This window comes from Lichenostomus cassidix, chromosome 3, assembly GCF_008360975.1.
Source record: "Lichenostomus cassidix isolate B80296 chromosome 3, HeHo_3.0, whole genome shotgun sequence".
Lineage (NCBI taxonomy): Eukaryota > Metazoa > Chordata > Aves > Passeriformes > Meliphagidae > Lichenostomus > Lichenostomus cassidix.
The window spans coordinates 14,143,366-14,159,646 of record NC_139483.1 but is presented as its reverse complement, the minus strand read 5'-3'; the positions used below and the strand labels follow the sequence as shown (position 1 = coordinate 14,159,646).

Genomic DNA, 16,281 nt, shown 5'->3' with positions numbered 1-16,281 from the left:
AAAGGAAGTGAAACTACGAAACTACAATGAGGGTTTGTGCTTTTATATTTTCCTGTTTTAAAAATCTTAAGGCGGCGGTACTTGTGCGGGGAAAGGGGAACTTTCGGGAGGCGGTGAGGATGCTCGGGCGGGAGGCGCAGCCCGGCAGGCTCCCGCAGCCCTCACGGCCCCGGTGGCGGTGGAGGAGGAGGCGGTGCCGGCGCCGAGGGCGGGAGGCGGTGAGGGAAGGAAGGCGGTCGGAAGGAGGCGGTGGCGCTGGCGGGGGGGCCGTGCTTGCTCGCGGTTGCCATGGGGAGCGGGAGGGCGGTGCCGCCGCCGCTGCGCAGGGAGCAGCTGCTCCCTGACACATCCCCCCGCTGCCATATTGTGTCCGCCGCCGGCCGCACGGCTTCATGACCGCGGTGAGTGCCGCCCGCGCCCGCCGCCCCACGCCCGCTCCGCCCGCTCCCGCGCCTGCCTTCGCTTTAGCTTTCGGCTTCTGCCCGGGTTTGGGGCGGGAGTTTTTTTTGTTTTTGGCGCTCCGGGAGGGTTTCGTGGGGGAAGGGGGAAGCGCGGGGAGCGTGGCGGCGGGTCCGCCGGTGCCGGGCTGGGGGGGATGCGAGCAGTGTCCCCCCATTTCCCGCGTGGGGACAGGGCGCGGAGGCGGCGCTTGCTCTCCGGCCGCCCTGGGTGGCGATGCGTGGGAAGGGGGGGTCCCCGCGCACCCGCGGCTCCTCCTCCCGGCGCGGCTCCGCGGAGCTTCCGCCCGCCCGCGGCTCCCGCGGGGTGAGCCCCCCTCCAGCCTCTCCCCGGCGGGGCGAGCCCGCGCTTCTTGCGCGCTTCCAGCCGGGCTGATGGAAAGCGGGGCCAGCCCGGCACTCGGGAGCGCGGCCCCGACGTGCCCCTCGCCCCCGGGTCAGCCCCATCCAACTCGGGCGCTCCGTTCGGTGAAATAAAGGCGCTTCTGGCGTCGCTCCGCTGCGCCCCGCTGTCCCCGGAGCGGCGGGAAGCCCCCAGGGATGCGCGGGGCGGCTGTGGCTCGCAGAGGCGTGGGCAGCGTGGGAGAGCGCTCCGGGGTTCCCGCGTTTTGGGGGGAAATCCAGGGAACGGCTGGCGAGGTGCTGGAGGTGAGGGTGGGATCTGCACGTGGCCCTGCAGAGTTTTCCATCTTTTCCGGGGATTTTCGGTGAAGTTGGGCGATGAGTCGGTGGCGGCGGCGGAGCAGCGATGGCATTGCCTTCCTGCCTTGCTCCTGCTCGGACACAGCGGCTTGGTGTGGTGCTTGGGGCTCAGGCTCTGTGCGAGCGGAAACCGGCTTTTGTTGGTAAGGGTTTCGGTTGTGAGGAGGCCCAAAGAAAGGCTTAAAAGAACAAAGAGTAAACTAAAGGGTAACCTTGAAGAGGACCCAATAAACTCATGTTCCTGCCGTGCGTGGTGCCTGCCTGTGGATGGATGCTGGATGAAATGTGGAGTTAAACATGCTGAGTTATGGTGGACTTAAATGCTGAGAAAGCGACTTGATTAGCTTTGTGGCTAACCTATAAACTCAAGATAACTTTGTATACAATATACTGTGTATGTGTATGTATATACACATATATATGCACGCACACACTCCCCAAATCTTCTTGTTGGTGGGCTTGCTTTTAGACACGTTTAGTAAGGGTTGAGTTGTAATATATTGACATGTGAGTCATTTAACTTCTGTTGTGTTTCTTGGTTTGGGGTCTGTTTTCCTCTCCTAAAAGTCTGGTGTTATTGCTACGTCTATGCAAGAAGAATTAAGCTGGCATTATCCTATGTCAGGAAACTTGAACTAGTTTGAGGGTTGTTGTTTTTTGTTTTCTTGGCAGGTGCCAATTCACATTTCCCGAGCTCTGCAGAAGGTAGTTGGAGCTGAACGAGTCTGAACTGAAAGCTCTATAGTAGCAGTGAGTGCAGCACAGGGCTTGAGTTGATGAACTTAGCCGGTGCCAGGGTGTGTTATCTCTGAGCTCAGCCGCGCTGCTGCAGCGCATCAGCTTCTGCTGGGGGCTTGCTGGGTCCAGCTGTGCCACTTGACTTCTGTAGAAACACAGAGGAGGTGATGGTTCTCACTTTGTATGTTTGAGTTGCCTCAAATAAGTATAGGACTTTTGTGTGCTTTTAGTATTTTTTTTGTTTTGTTTTGTTATCAGATATGCCCATAAACTGAGCAGTGCTGCTGTACACGGTGTTTACACTTGCAGACTGTGGTGGAGATGCTGCGTTGGCTGCCCTGCACGTCCTGAAGGGAGCTGGAGGCTCTGGCCTTGTATCAGTCCTGGCAGGTGGCCCTGAGAACTCTCAGGGACCTTGCTGTGATAAAACTTGGTTGATGTCTTTGTTGGCAGTGTCTAGACCAGAGGATGAAGTTGTGACTGCTTTGGGTGCTGCTGCTGGGGCTGTGCTGAAGGAGCTCCTCAGGGATTTTTCAGCCCAGAGGTGAGATATTTTTTGTGTAAAAAGGGACACTAACTAAGGAGTGTGCTGCCTCAACAGCTCCAGCCCCCATGGCATTTGTGCTTGAGGAGCCTTTCCATGTCCTCCAGAGAGCTTGGGATTGAAGGCACCAGCATTGCCAGCAACTCTCTGTGTCAGGACATGCCAGTCCAGTAAGTAATGGAGCAGATAGAGGGATGTGTAATGGTCCTGCTGAACGAGAAGTACTGCCTGGCGTGTGAGTGGAGTGCCTGGGAAAGAAGACAGAGGCTTAGGGACACATCAGGCTGATTTTTACCATCTTTATGAACCACGGGCTCTGTCCACTCAGTGCAATAGACTTTAAAACCTGACATGCTGAGCAAAAGCAAACTCTTCTGGTGACTGAGATAGTTTGGCATCTGAAGCTGCTGTCCGTGGGTATAGTTTAAACTGGTGAGAAAACCATGCAGTTCCCATGCAGAACTGTTGGTTCCCATAACAGCAGCGGAAGTTTTCACGTTGGTTTCACTGGGGTTGTAATTCCACCTTCCTGCCCTGCCATCTCTCCTTGCCTGCTCATTGCTGGGGTTAAAAGGAGCTGGTATTTATGAGAGGAAGTACCCCAGGCACTCAGAAGACTTTTTCCACGTGCAGGTTTGTGATACCTTATCAGAAGGAGCTGCACAGGGGGATTATAGCTAGTGAGGTGGCAGGAAGGATGGGTGTTGGGAAGAGTGCCCACAGCCACCACTGCCATGCATCACTTGATGCTGTTCCCTGCCATAGGATAGTCTTACTGTACTACTTTGGTGCAAAACAAGCTTTGTGAAACACAGCTTTCATTGCCTGGTTGCAAGTGGATGAAAAGCAGCCTCTAGTCCTCGGAAGTAAATGGCTGTCAGCAATTTGGATGAATGCTCACTCTTTTAGCAGAGATGCAACTTATGGGTTATTCCCTTTGGCTCCTTGAGTTTTCTTGCTGTGGTGGTTCCTGCCCTCCCAGGGGAGTGCTTTGTGTATAAGCTCATTTATAGGACATCACTCAGGGATGGTAACTTTTCCTGGAGGAAACAGATGGAGGCAGCGAGTGCCTCATCCCGGGGTGTGTGTGTGTGTTGCTGCTCCAAACTGAGATGGTGTTGGGCAACTTCCTGCGCCGTGTCGCTGCTGTGGCAGCCCAGGGTGACTCAGGCAGCACCCAGCTCTGCTCCCAACAAGTGCTCGCTTGCAGGCTGCAAACCCCATCCATCCCCACGGGGAGACTCCCTGTGGCTGCACGTGGGGTGTCTCTTTCCAGATCCAGTGGCTGCTTGGCTCCCAGAGAAGACACAAGAAAGCTCTGAGATCTGCTTCACTTTTTTCCTGGCTGCATCTTCTACATGTGATAGGTGTGTGTTTGTTCCCTGTCATATCACACGTGCCTGCTGGGTGATGGTGAGCTCTCCATGCCGTCCTCACCATGCTGGGTGAAAGCACGCAGTGGTGTTCCATGATACTTCCAAAATACAATTTAGGTCAGCAAGAAGAGACAGCTCACCGTGCTTGGGTAATAAATTACGTGGAATGGGAGAAGTGCTGCCTGATGCCAGCCAGCATCTTTATGACCCCTGGTGCGCTGCCTGCTCCCTGTAAAACATTGTGGCTGTGGAAGCACGAGGGTTGGGAGAGTGCTGCTGAGTGCTCTCGGCGTGGTCAGCAGCTGGGAAGCCTGGCTGCTGTGTTTGGGGCAGGAATACCCATTTTACTGAGTGGTTGCTCAGCAGCATGAGGACCATTTCAAGAGAAGCCTGGGATTTGTGCAGATAGGAATACTTATGCTGAAAGTCAGTGATGTGGATTTTGGCCTTTTTTTTGCCCAGTGCATTCAAAATTTTTTCCGATTATGTTCAGACTAGACTGAGAGCTCCCTACTTTTTCCTCAAGGGTTAGGGGATGTTAGGAACTCCATTAAATTGACTACTGCAGGCATCACCTCTCACCCCTACTCTTCTGCACACTCAGGCTTCATGTCTTCTCTCAAGTTATTTTCAGTGCATTCCTGTCTTGCAGTTTGCAGCTACTTTTAGTTTCCCAGTTTAATTGTGGTCCTGTCCTTGCTTTCTTGTTAACAGTGTCTCTGGATTCTGTTGTGCTTAGATTTGGGGCAAGTATGTGGTTGCCTAAAAGCTGAGTACCGGATTTAGAGAGAGCTTGGTGCCTGGAAAAGTTTTGTGAAGTAGAGCTGAAGGAGTGGGAGCCAAGCAGCAGCAACTCATCCCATATCCTCTGGTCTGTGAGGATCATCCCAGACCAGTTATCAGCCAGTTTGGTTTGGTTTAGGGATGTCAAAAGTAGGAGGGTTTGTTTGTTTGTTTGTTTAAACAGAAAGCCAAGTTCAACACTGGTGGAATAAAATTAAAAGCAGGTTGGCCAGGGAGGTCAGCACAGCAAAGAGCATTGCTTTGCCTTCCCCAGGCTCCGGAGGAAAGCTTTGGGAGCAGGAGCTGGGAAGGAGCAGCTGGGAAGCAGCAACTGGGGACAGCTTCCCAATCCCAAAGTTGTACCAGCAATGGGGTTTTGTGAAACGGCTCTGATGGTGCTTTCCAATTAAATCTTGCAGAAGGGTCACTTGGGGTGAAGCTTCAAATCGTTGGTTTTCCACTGGAAATTGGGAGTTTTGGTACTTTAAAGGCAGAAAAGCTGTGTAGAAAAGATAGCTTTATGTTTTCCAGCATTGGTAAACTGGTACTGACACCAGCTGAAATGTGGCTGTATTCATTTCTGTTTCAAGATGGTAGAGAAACACAGAAGGGTTACCTTGGAAAGGGAATTAACATCAGAATTATTTCGCAAGGCATTTGCTCAAATGGCTCACATGAACATATCAATGGCTTACATTCTTCTTGCATTTTAGTCCACTTAGCAAGCACAGTTCTGACTTTAAGGAAAATGACCCATAAGCATCTGTTGAAAAGCTACTATTAGCTGTAAAGCATTTTTCTTGAATGCACTTATTTCCCTTCCCTCCCCACCCCTTTATGTGACACCAAGGGTTTTTGTTATTAGTTTAAATTTCACTGCTTGTTTAGCTTTGTGTTTTCTTTTTTTAAAATTATTTTCATATCCCAGTTTCTCTGTTAGACTGTTTTCATGTGCATGTTTTAAATCTGAGGCACAGGGAACCAGGTCCAACAGTGACTGCAGCCTTTGGAAAGGCTTCAGGTTTGCAAAGTCTCTGAAGGCATTGTTGGAATAAATGTCCTAGAGGCTCTGAGCCCTGTACAGGGTCTGGGTTGGGGTCAGGACATGTCTGAGTCCACATTTCATTTTCCTTTCAGATATTTGTTTCAAACACAAACTCACTTATGTATGCATATATGTGTGTATTTAATTTAAAAATGCAAACTTTTGTGAAAAAAGTTAGATGAAATCTTTCTGTTGCTCCCTGCCCTTTCCTGGGCTATGATAAGGGTTTATTTAATCCCTTCCCTTTTGCAGGATTTCTTAAATTTTCTTAACATTGGACCTTTGAATTGGTTTTCATTACTTTTTCTCCCTCACCCTGCCTTTAATTATATCACAGAATATGGGAGAACATTGACATGAGAGAGGCTTGGAAGCATTTCTTCAAATCCCTGAAAACCTCTTCCCCTTTGAGCCCACCAACACCAAGGTTAGAGTGAAGCCCTTGAGCTTGTCCAGTCCTTTGGTTGGTTGGTTTTATTTTCAGGCTGAATTTGAGAAGCTGATAACTCCCTTTTTAATTTTTTTTTAATCCATTATTTTTAATTTCCCCCTGCTTTGCGAGCCAGGAGGAGAGCATAGGGCTCTGCTGTAGGTGCTGCCCCAGGGAGCAGCTCTGGGTGTCCTTTGTCACCCAGGGGTCCATCTCTTCCACTGTCACTGAGTCAGTTTGCTGAAATCTACAGCTGAGAGGTGGTTTTATCCTCAGAAGACTGTAATGCCTTTAGTTGTCTTGGATACGTGACATCATATAGTGTTATAATCAAATATAGGCCTGTCTGAGGGCTGGGGGGAGGAGGATCTCAGCTGCCCTGAGCAGGGGTGTGAGGTGTGCAGGGCATGCAGCAGGGCAGCCTGAGACAAAGGAGATAAGTGGGGGAAAGGTTGGATTAGTTGGGGGCAAAATGTTTGGTGTCATCCTTTTAATGCTCCTGGTCAAGCAGATGGGGTGCTTTTAATTGATGGGTTTTCATTAGTTGTGCCAGAATTTTTTTTTTTGCCTTCTTTCTTCTAACATGCAACGACTTGTAGCCAGTCCTGTGCTATGAGCACACTGACTTGGAAGTTTATCTCCAGCTTGGGTAGGTGAGCAGTGACAGTCATTTATTTGTGTAATTCTTGGGCTGTTTTGACAACACACATCGATGTGTTTAAGTCAGGACAAGCCCTTATGTTTCTTGTAGATGCAAGGGAATATGAAAAATCAATAGAGGAGTGTGCTCTTGGTGCAGTTGCTTGCATGCAAAAGCACGTACCAATCATCTTAAATGGTCTTACAGAGCCTGTTTGTGTCAGTGCAGAAGTTGTGTGCAAAGCACAACTGCCTGGCTCTGTAACTAAGACTGCACACCCTGAGCTGGTTCTGGAGAGAGTGGGTGCAGAGCTGCTGTCATTAATCTAAGTGGGATATGGCTGAAAAGCTCTTTTCCTGGATTAAAATTAGGTTTGACTCCTCAGACTTGGGCAATGCATTTGAATTTTTTTTTTTTTATTATTTGTTAAACCTGGGGGGAAATCACTGCACTGTTGGCAGGCTCCAGGTCTTCCCACTATTAGCAGAGGTGACCTAGTTGCTTGGCTGGTCCTGCAGAAATAAAGAGGTGTGTTTAGCTGTGGAGAAGGTTGTCCTAACCTGGGGCACTGATGCTGTGCAGGTGCCAAAAGGGCACCTTTCATCTGATGCCACTGTAAAGAAGGGTGAAGCAGCAGCTGCAGCTCTGTTCTCATGCAAGCTTGGCACAGACAAGGCTGTGGCATCTCCTGACAAAAAGGCTGAGCTCTTTCTTGCCAGGTCAGTGAGTCCAGCCCTGGTGGCCACAGGACTAAAATGATACCTGTGCACTTAAACCTGCAATGCTGCTGAGTTTGGAGAAGGCCACCTTTGGTGGGATGGTGGCATCTGCCGCAGCTTCATCCTTTGGGCCTGGATTCTGCTGGAGCTGAGACTTCTTCCAAGAAAGGCTGCTACAAAATAAATGTGTTTCCCTGCTTGCCTGAGGATATGCCCCAGTGGACTTCCAGTTTTGTTACCCGGTTAGCCTTCATTAAATGCTCACGCATCAAAGCATTTGCTCCTGTGGCAGAACATCCTGGTGCTCAAGGTCTTCCATCAAAATTCGCTCATAGCTGGGGGTGTTTGTGGGGGTTTGCAAACCTGGCTTAACCCAGATGTGCTCTGCTAGGCTGAGGACCTTTCAGAACTTAACCTTTCCCAAACAGCTCTCCAGTGAGTTTGAGAGAAGGCTGCAGAAAATATTACCTTGGCTTGAGACATTGAGTCTCCTCCGATCTGTTTGTGCTTCTCTGGACCTGACTGCTGCCTTAATACACCTGCAGCCTTCATCAGCCCCTTGAGACCTGGGCTTTGCTGTTTGGGTTGTGAGTGGTCTGGAAGAGCAGGTCTTCTCTGGGCTTTGGGTGCTGGACTGGCATGGATTAGCAGTAAGGTCTACTGGCTTTTATGTGATGCCAAAAATCAGACTGCTGGAACCAGGTTGTCTCTCTTCCCTCTTTCCTGATGCATCCTAACTTTCATTTGATCAACCTCGCTTGGCTTTGCAGCCTTTTAATTGTCTTACCCTGGAATCATAGTCCTCTGTCTGTAATTACCGTGCAGAATGATGTGCACCTCCACTGTGATACTTTGAGGAGTAAATGTTTTAGTTGGCCTTTCTTTTGGAGGTGCTAACACGAGATAGATGCTTGAGTTGCTTAGGATTTGGATGCATGAGGCTCTGCTTCCAGTTGGGAGTGTTAATGCCAGGAAACAGCAGTGTGCTATGTCCCTCTGAACTCTTTGGTAGGCTAAAGCACATGGGCAGAGCACAAACTCTTCCACTTTGGTCAGAGGTGCGCTTAAAGCATATTATTTTTGCATATGCCTGGCTGGAGGTTGCCTCCTGGCTCTGCTTGCAGGGCTGGGGCTGTCCCCATGGGAATTATCAAAACATCTGCACTGGAGAGCTACTTCTGTGCTCTTTGCTTCTCACAGTTTGCTCTCCTTGCTTTTACTGTGGTTTTTCTGCTGGGTCATCCCTGAGCACAAAACTCTGCCAGCTTATAGCCAAGATGGCTTTGGCGAATTCCATGACCCTTATGTAAAATTTTAAACCCCAAATATTGGAAGTGGTAGTCTTGAAAATGACAGCTTGGGGGCTGTGTTCTCACAGTGCTGTCTGCTTCTGGGCAGTCAGAGCACACGGGGAGAACAGAATTGTGGTTTTTGGGTGTCATTAAGGGTCTGTGTGCATGGAGAGGTGTTCTGGAGAGCACACAAGCTGTCAACTTGCATACCTTCAGATATGCTCCAGTGGCACTGGCTTTGCTTCTGTGATTTTATTTTTTTCTTATTTATTAGTTGATAATAGTCTAATAATAGCCTTTATGCCTTTCTAGAAAAAAAAAATTAATTTCTGGTGTGTTCATGTAGAAGATCTGTGAGGTGGTGAATTAGGATAAAAGGTAATGAGATGTTTGGATTTTTGTAATGCATCTGCTAAAAGAAACATGGCACTAACCTATATTATTTACTGTAAGTATATAACCTGCAAATAATTTTTATTTTCAAGTAGGGCATTAATTATGCTAATGATTCTCTGCTGAAACATAGTAGCATGCAAACAAACAGTGCACTGACACCACAAAGACTACGTGATTATGAGTGCCAGCTGAGTAAGTTAATCTTTTTCTCCCTTCTATTTTTGAGAAGACTGAGCGTGCCCAGCCCATATTTGTGTTGAAAACAGATTATTGCCCCCTTTCCCCTAAGAAATGGATACAGTGACCTCAGGCTTGCATGTGTGTGTGTGTGAGCCATGTGCATGTTCTTGATCTGCCACGCTGATGGAAGATTTGTAAAGGGAGATTTTGTGCAACATGAACCAGGAGCTAAAATTACCAAAACACGGCTGTGAGGTGTAAGCTCCTGTGTAGCTGCCTAAAGAGGTGCTGAACAAGGGGGAAAAGTTAATCATTATAGAGAGAACAGAGCAGCTCATGTTGCAGCAGAGTTGGGGTTTGTCTCACTGTATGGATTTTATCACTAGCTCTTTGTTTGTTTCTTTTTAATTTACGGAAGGATTGAAGGAGTGACATGAGCATATGTATATATGGCTGTGTTTAAAGCCAGCCATCGCTGACTGCCAATATAAATCTGCTCTGGTGCCTTGGGGGAGAAGTAAATTGAAGGGAGAGCAAAGCTATTTTTGACCAGCTATTTGAGCAGCTCACTTGGCTTTAATTTTTTTTTTTTAATACTGACTGAGCTGGTAGTTAATCATACCCATCCCTGCACTTAATAGAAATAAGAAACAGAAAATTAAAAATTTATGGGTGTTTTCTAGCACTGCTCCTGGTAAGCATAAGTGCAGGTGCTGTTGTCAATGTAGCTTTGCAATAGCTGGTGCAAGAGCACAGGAGCAGGTGAAGAGAGGAGCAGAAATTGCTGGTGGGAAACACGGTGTGTTTTCTGGGGGAGGCACAAATTCTGCACCTCACGGCTGCCTGGCACCAGGCAGGGGCTGGCAGGAGTGGGGAGCATAAAATGGATTATCCTGGTGCCTTTCTGTGTCGCCATGCCGCTGCTCCATTGCACGCATCGCTCCCCTTCTCCAAAATAAGGAGGCTGAGCAAATCCATCAGCAGGCAGGCTGGGCACTGTGCTGCCATGGACACGGTGAGGCTGCCAGGTTGCAGCTGGGTGGCTTTGGGGGTGGCACAGCCAGGCAGTGGACACTTTGTAGGGGAAGATGCAAGTGCAAGGAGGCTAGTGTTTACCTCAAACTGGTGTAAGAAAACATCCAGTGACAGTGCAGAGCTGTCTGGTGAGGTGTGATATGGAAACTGTCCTTGTCTTGAGCTCTGGCACTGGGAGCTGGAGCATGAAACCAGAATGATAGCACTTACAGGGACAGGGAACTGGACTGGGGTTTGGGTTTTTGTTTGCTTGGTTTTTTTTACAGTTCGTGTGAACTTTATATGAACCAGCTTTGCTGGTGAACTGCTTCAATAGTTGGAGTGTCCTGTGTCTACAGTATATGTGTGTGTGTGCATGTACACACCCTACATCTGTACAGTGGTTTTGTTGCTCTGTACTTTCAGTATAGCTCTGTTGGCCAAAGCTGTGGGTGCAGTGAAGCTCTAACATGTTCACATCAGCAGGAAAAAACCACAGCTGTTCCCATTGCATAGTTTACTAGAAGACCCCTTTTAAAACTCTACAAGTAAGGTGGTTTTTGTTGGTGTAATGCCTGTTAAAGCATGGGTAGCCTGTTCGACTGTGCATTCTGGGTGGCAGTTTTTTATAGACAATATTTTCATGGTTAGGTTTTTAGTATTTTGTTGTTTTGGATATTTTTTCTTAATCTTAAATGGTCAGCCATTATTCCTGCACCAGGTCTGAACTGCTACCCCAGTGGATGGTCCCTTCCTGTCGAGAGCTGCTCCCAGCACCCTCTGCTGTGCAGGCAAGCCCAGGTTAGGGCAGCAAGCCCTTGCAGGAGGGGAAAAAGATCTTTTGGACCCAGGCAGCTCTGGGGAACAGCTTATGAACATTGTGATAGGCTGGCCAGATCTTCCCTTGGTAGAAACAGGCAGCAGAACTTGGGAATGGCTGTGACTTGTAGGGGGATGTAAAGACTTCATTTGACTGAGACCACAAATAGACTTCTTGCTGATTTAAGTTTTGCAATTCCTTTTTCACTCTTTGGACACCAAAGGCAAACACTTCTAAACAGGGACAGTTTACAAAATAATGAGTAACTTAGGAGCTAATTTGAGAGCTGAATGGATTGGATCCTACCTGTTAAGGTCTTTTCCAGGTTTCGGATGTTGACATCAAAATAGCCATTATTTGTGTGTCTGAATTGGTGTTTCATGATAGATACAGCAGTTTCCAAGTGCTTCCCATCAGCTCTGCTTATAAACCAAGAGGAGTTAACCCATGCTCATGAGTTTGCTGGGAGGCTCCTGTTGGACCCTGTTTCTCATCAGTGACCTCGGTGTTCTTGCACAGCGTGGGGATGGTGCAGCCCTGCACTTGGGTTTGGTGGGCTCCTGCTGAATGTGCTTCTGGTGGTTTGCAGTGATTTCTGACCATGTCCTTTGTTGCAGACCAATAAAGCTCAATGGGTCCAGTCACTGGAATGACTCCGGATAAGAAAGCTGAAACGCCCGGAGCAGAAAAAGCCGCGGGACTACGGCAGTGCCATGGGATGGGCAGCCTGCCCGACGCGGGCGACGCCGGCAAGCCAAAGGCCACCGTGGTGGACAGAGATTCAGCAGATGATGAGCTCACAAATTTGAACTGGCTGCATGAAAGTACTAACCTGCTGACAAACTTCAGCCTCGGCAGCGAGGGCCTTCCCATTGTTAGCCCCTTGTACGACATCGAGGGGGACAGCGTGCCATCCTTCTCGCCGTCCTGCTACCAGAACCCCGAGAAAAAATCCTCCACTTCCAAACCCCCTTACTCTTTCAGCCTTCTCATTTACATGGCGATTGAGCAGTCCCCCAACAAGAGCTTGCCAGTCAAAGAAATCTACAGCTGGATCCTGGACCGCTTCCCCTACTTCGCCACGGCTCCCACCGGCTGGAAGAACTCGGTCCGACACAACCTCTCCTTGAACAAGTGTTTCCGAAAGGTGGAGAAAAGCCATGGCAAGGTGAGACCTGGCAGGAGGGAGGTGGAGCAAGTGGGAAATTCAGGGAGCAGTGGAGAAGGTTTTGTTGTTCTTAAGGACCTTTTTTTTTGGGTTGTTTTCACCCCACAGTGTCCTTTTAACTCTTTATTTGCAGATAGAGCTGGTTTGGAAATGCTGCTTCTGAGAAAGCATGGGATGACAAGTCACTGGGTTTTGTTATTCATTGTTGACCTGAGTACACCCAGCAGTGGTGCATCCTTTTTAAATCTGGTGCATATGCAGTTGCAAAAATCTGTTTCCATTTACTTAAAATTTTGTTAGCCTGCAATAACCAGCCAGAAATTTTAGATAACCCCTCCTAGGATTTCTTCTTGATGAAGCTTCTTAAACTACTGCTTTGTCTATTTTCCAGTGCTGGAATTTTGGGCTATGTTTCTCCTTCCCTGCTTTTCCAGCACAGCCATGTCTATGATCACACTGGCAAGCAGAGGAGATTGTGGGATGCCAACCATCTTCCCTGCTTGGATAGCAGGGATGTTTCCCCTCTGGGTGCAGATGTGATCCTCTGCAAGGTGCCCTTGCTTGTGGGCACTCTGGGTGTGTGTGGCTGAGTGTTCCTCAGTCAAGCAGCTTTCTCAAATATTAGATTGACTCTTTCACTTGTGGTGTCCTGTTACACTTTGCACAGCTCTAGCTTTCCAATAACAGTATTAATTCCTGCATTTAATGGACTGTAATGCTCTAACATCTGTCATAAGATGTGTGTCTCTGCGTGGTGCAGACACACTTCTTAAAGTCAAGGCTACTCTTTTCTGTACAAATTCTTTCTTCTAATTCATATGATTCTACTATGACTTTCTTCCTCCCTCTCTCATTTCCCATCTTGTTCCTCAAAGAGCTGGCTCTGACTTAAATAAACCAACAAACCACAGACTGAAAGTCAACAAACAAGTCCTGTGTTTGGAGGTCAGACTTGGTGGTAGCAGGCTTGTTATCAGAAATGCCTGCAATGCCTGGCGTGCTTGACAGCCTCTCACTGTAGAGATGGATCCTGGAGCTGAGTGGGCACTGGGGAGGACTGCCTTGTGCTGATAGGACTGAACACCACTGCTTCATAGTATTCCTTACATTAAATTGGTAGGGTGTTGTTTTCCCAAGCAGCAGCTTTGCTCTGAAAAAAAAAGTGAGTTTTTGTTGCAGTGTGACAAGCCCAGTAACATCCCCATCACTTGAGTCCTGTTGGGTGTTAGGATGGCTCTTAATGTGGCTCCAGGTGCTGTCATGGGGTAACTGAGATGCTCAGGCTGTCCCTGTGTGGAGGGCTGGGTCTGAGCAGGGACCATATGCTGCTGTAGGTGACAAAAGTGCTGTTAAAGGCCTGGGTGGCTCTGTCCAAGGAGGGTGACATGAGTTTCAGAAGAAATAGGGCAGGAAAGGGAAATTAAATTGGTATATGATTTCCTTCTTTCTATGGATCTGCCCTTTATGCTCTGCTGTTTCCAACCTCATGGGTTTGGAGTTACCAGTCAAACCTGCTATCTTGGCACTGGGGTGCCAGGAGCTGGAACTGCCTGGTCCCCTGCTTACCCTGGCATCTCCATTAATGTTTCTGTGCTCAGAGGATGGCTTGCTGCTCGATTTGACATCTCTAGTAGGAAGAGTAAAATGCACAATATCTCCCACTGCTACCAGCAAGGTGATGCTGATGTGCTCTGTCAGTGTTTTCCCAGGGCTCCAGAAACTGCACAGCTCTCTAATTCTAAAGAACAGAAACTGTGCTTACCAAAAAACCTCCCCCCCCAAAAAAGCCCCTCCTGAAACTGCTGAAGTTTCCTCATTTCCTACAAACAGCAGTTAAATCTTTACCCTCTGCCTTGCTTAGAAAAGGACCAGATGAGGATGCTGCTCCAAATTCTTCGTGCAAATTAAGGCTGTGGCACACATCAGCATCCTGGACTCCACGGGAGTTCATCTGGCAGATGATGGAAATGCTTTGGATGAGCTCCTCAGGTGTCACTTCTTGGAGCAAGCAGCAGTTGCTCACAGGCTCATTTTGCTGATCCTGTTGCATGTAACCATGTGCTAGCCATGCCTCTGAGTGCTTCCCTGAAAGGGCAGGATAATTTTGGGGTTTTTCCCATCTTTTTCTTTGTTAACAGCATTTTGTACCTGAAAGGGAGTACACAATCAGCTTTCTTCTTTGCCAAGTGCCTGTGGAAGTGGAAAAGTCCACAGCATGTTGTATCAGAGGAGTATGGTTTATTTGGTAACAGCAGGGTAAGAAGGGTTTTAAAGCCTTTCAAATGCATCTGGGCTCTTGTGTTGGAAGATTGTAAATGTCTGACAGTAGGGGATGGATGGTCTGTGCCCCTTCATCCCAGGACAGGCTGCTCTCTGACACGTCCTTCCTGGCTATTGCTGCTGACTCTCAGCTATGAAATCATCTCTTCAAGGTCTGGCAGCAAAAGTGGGAAGAGTCCATCCTCATCTTTGCCATAATGCTGATATTTTGTTTTGGATTGGGAGTGTACATTGAAGGAAATCTGATTTTTCCAAACTAAACCCCCTGAGCTGGCACTGCAGGGCAGTTTCAGGACACTTGCACTGGATTCATTTTGGATGGTGCTGACCTGGAAGAGTTGCTGCAGGAGCATGCTTACTGTGCCCTCATGGCTCTGGGCATTGTCCACAAGGCTTTGCTGGAGCAGATCTGAGTAGAACATCCAAGGCACTAACAGGTGACCCCTCAGCACCAGCTGCCTTGCTCTGCAGAGCTCTTCCCACCTGGCTGTGCCACCTCATGTTGCAGATGGAGCTCTGGATGATCAAAGCTGTGGCTAGTTGCTCTGTTTGTGTGTTATATTTGCATCAGCCAGCTAAATATCTGCAGGGGTTCAGGAGTCTAGGACAGCAGACAGGTGACAAACCCACGGGCTGAAATACCTGCAGTCATCCAGGCAGATGAGATTTCCAGTGGATCTCTGGTAATGGTGCTGATGAGCAGCAAGGGGATGATGCTGGAACGGTCCCAGGGACACCTGCTTGCCTTCCAGTGTTCCTGCTGTGGCCCTGGTGCCTCTGAGGAGATGGAGGAGTGATTGTGAGTCAGTGATCCTCAGAAGATACAGCTCTTTGCATGGGGATTATTAATTAATTGATACTGAGGAGAAGAGGTGTGAGGAGGCAGGATCAGCATCCACATCAAACATCGATTTGGCAGGCCACTGCTTGCATGGATGTGGCCCTGCCATTGTTTCCTCTAGAGGCTGGGCTTGGATATCTTCAAAAAACCTCCTCTTGGTAAATATGTGGTTTAGGTGTTTGTTTGTTTGTTTGTTTGTGATTGGTGTTTTTTGTCAAGAGATGGTGATAAACAACCTGTGTAGCTCTTTAAATATTTGGCTAAAGAGCAGGGCAGGTCCCATCCATAAGCCTGTACAGATAGGAGAGAGATGCCTTTTATCTGGTAAAGTTCTTTGTGAATATATTACATACCTCCTTGCACACAGGTGGTATTTTCCAGTGGTTCACTTTGCTCAGGTGGAAGCAGCTGGTGAATGCTGTCCATAATCTCAGAACTGTATGACTGCCCCTGTTTTGAGTTGCAGAGTAAGAAGAGCCTGGTGGCCTCTTTTCACTGACTCTGGAGGAATGTTTCTCTGTATCTTAAGTAAAAGTTACACCTACATTTCATTCCAACACTTGCCTCACTGTTGATGTGAAATACTAACCTCCAAAGGCAGTTTAGCATTTTAGAGTGTCCTGAATTAGTCCTTGCTAGGAGAAATGGCACAGTCTGTTCTGGCTGGTTTTAAAGCTGGATATTGGTTCCATGGCATTTCCAGCTCCAGCTTTCCCCTAACACATGACACTTAATTCCAGACCTGGGCTGGACTTGTGCTGCCTGTCTTTGCTGAGCAGAGGGTGCAGGCAAAGCACAGGAACAGCCCCATCATCTCTTTTGCTCAATGTCTACTTTTAGTATCTCCAAAGGTGG

At 48.3% G+C, this 16,281-nt stretch overlaps 1 protein-coding gene across 6 annotated transcripts in view; it reads left to right on the top strand.

The window, feature by feature from the left end:
* Positions 1 to 285: 285 nt before the first annotated feature.
* The window catches only part of FOXN2 (forkhead box N2), a 29,106-nt gene continuing 13,110 nt past the window's right edge, over positions 286 to 16,281 (top strand). For 2 of the 6 annotated variants that reach the window (XM_085054594.1, XM_085054589.1), the window contains exons 1-2: positions 286 to 401; positions 11,755 to 12,305. In XM_085054594.1, the coding sequence (XP_084910720.1) occupies positions 11,769 to 12,305 (537 nt within the window). In that variant the 5' untranslated portion in view covers positions 286 to 401; positions 11,755 to 11,768. Of the gene's footprint in view, positions 402 to 974; positions 1,107 to 1,457; positions 2,443 to 11,754; positions 12,306 to 16,281 lie in introns of those variants that run through there. The other 4 variants (XM_085054592.1, XM_085054591.1, XM_085054593.1 and 1 more) reach the window with 4 other exon arrangements.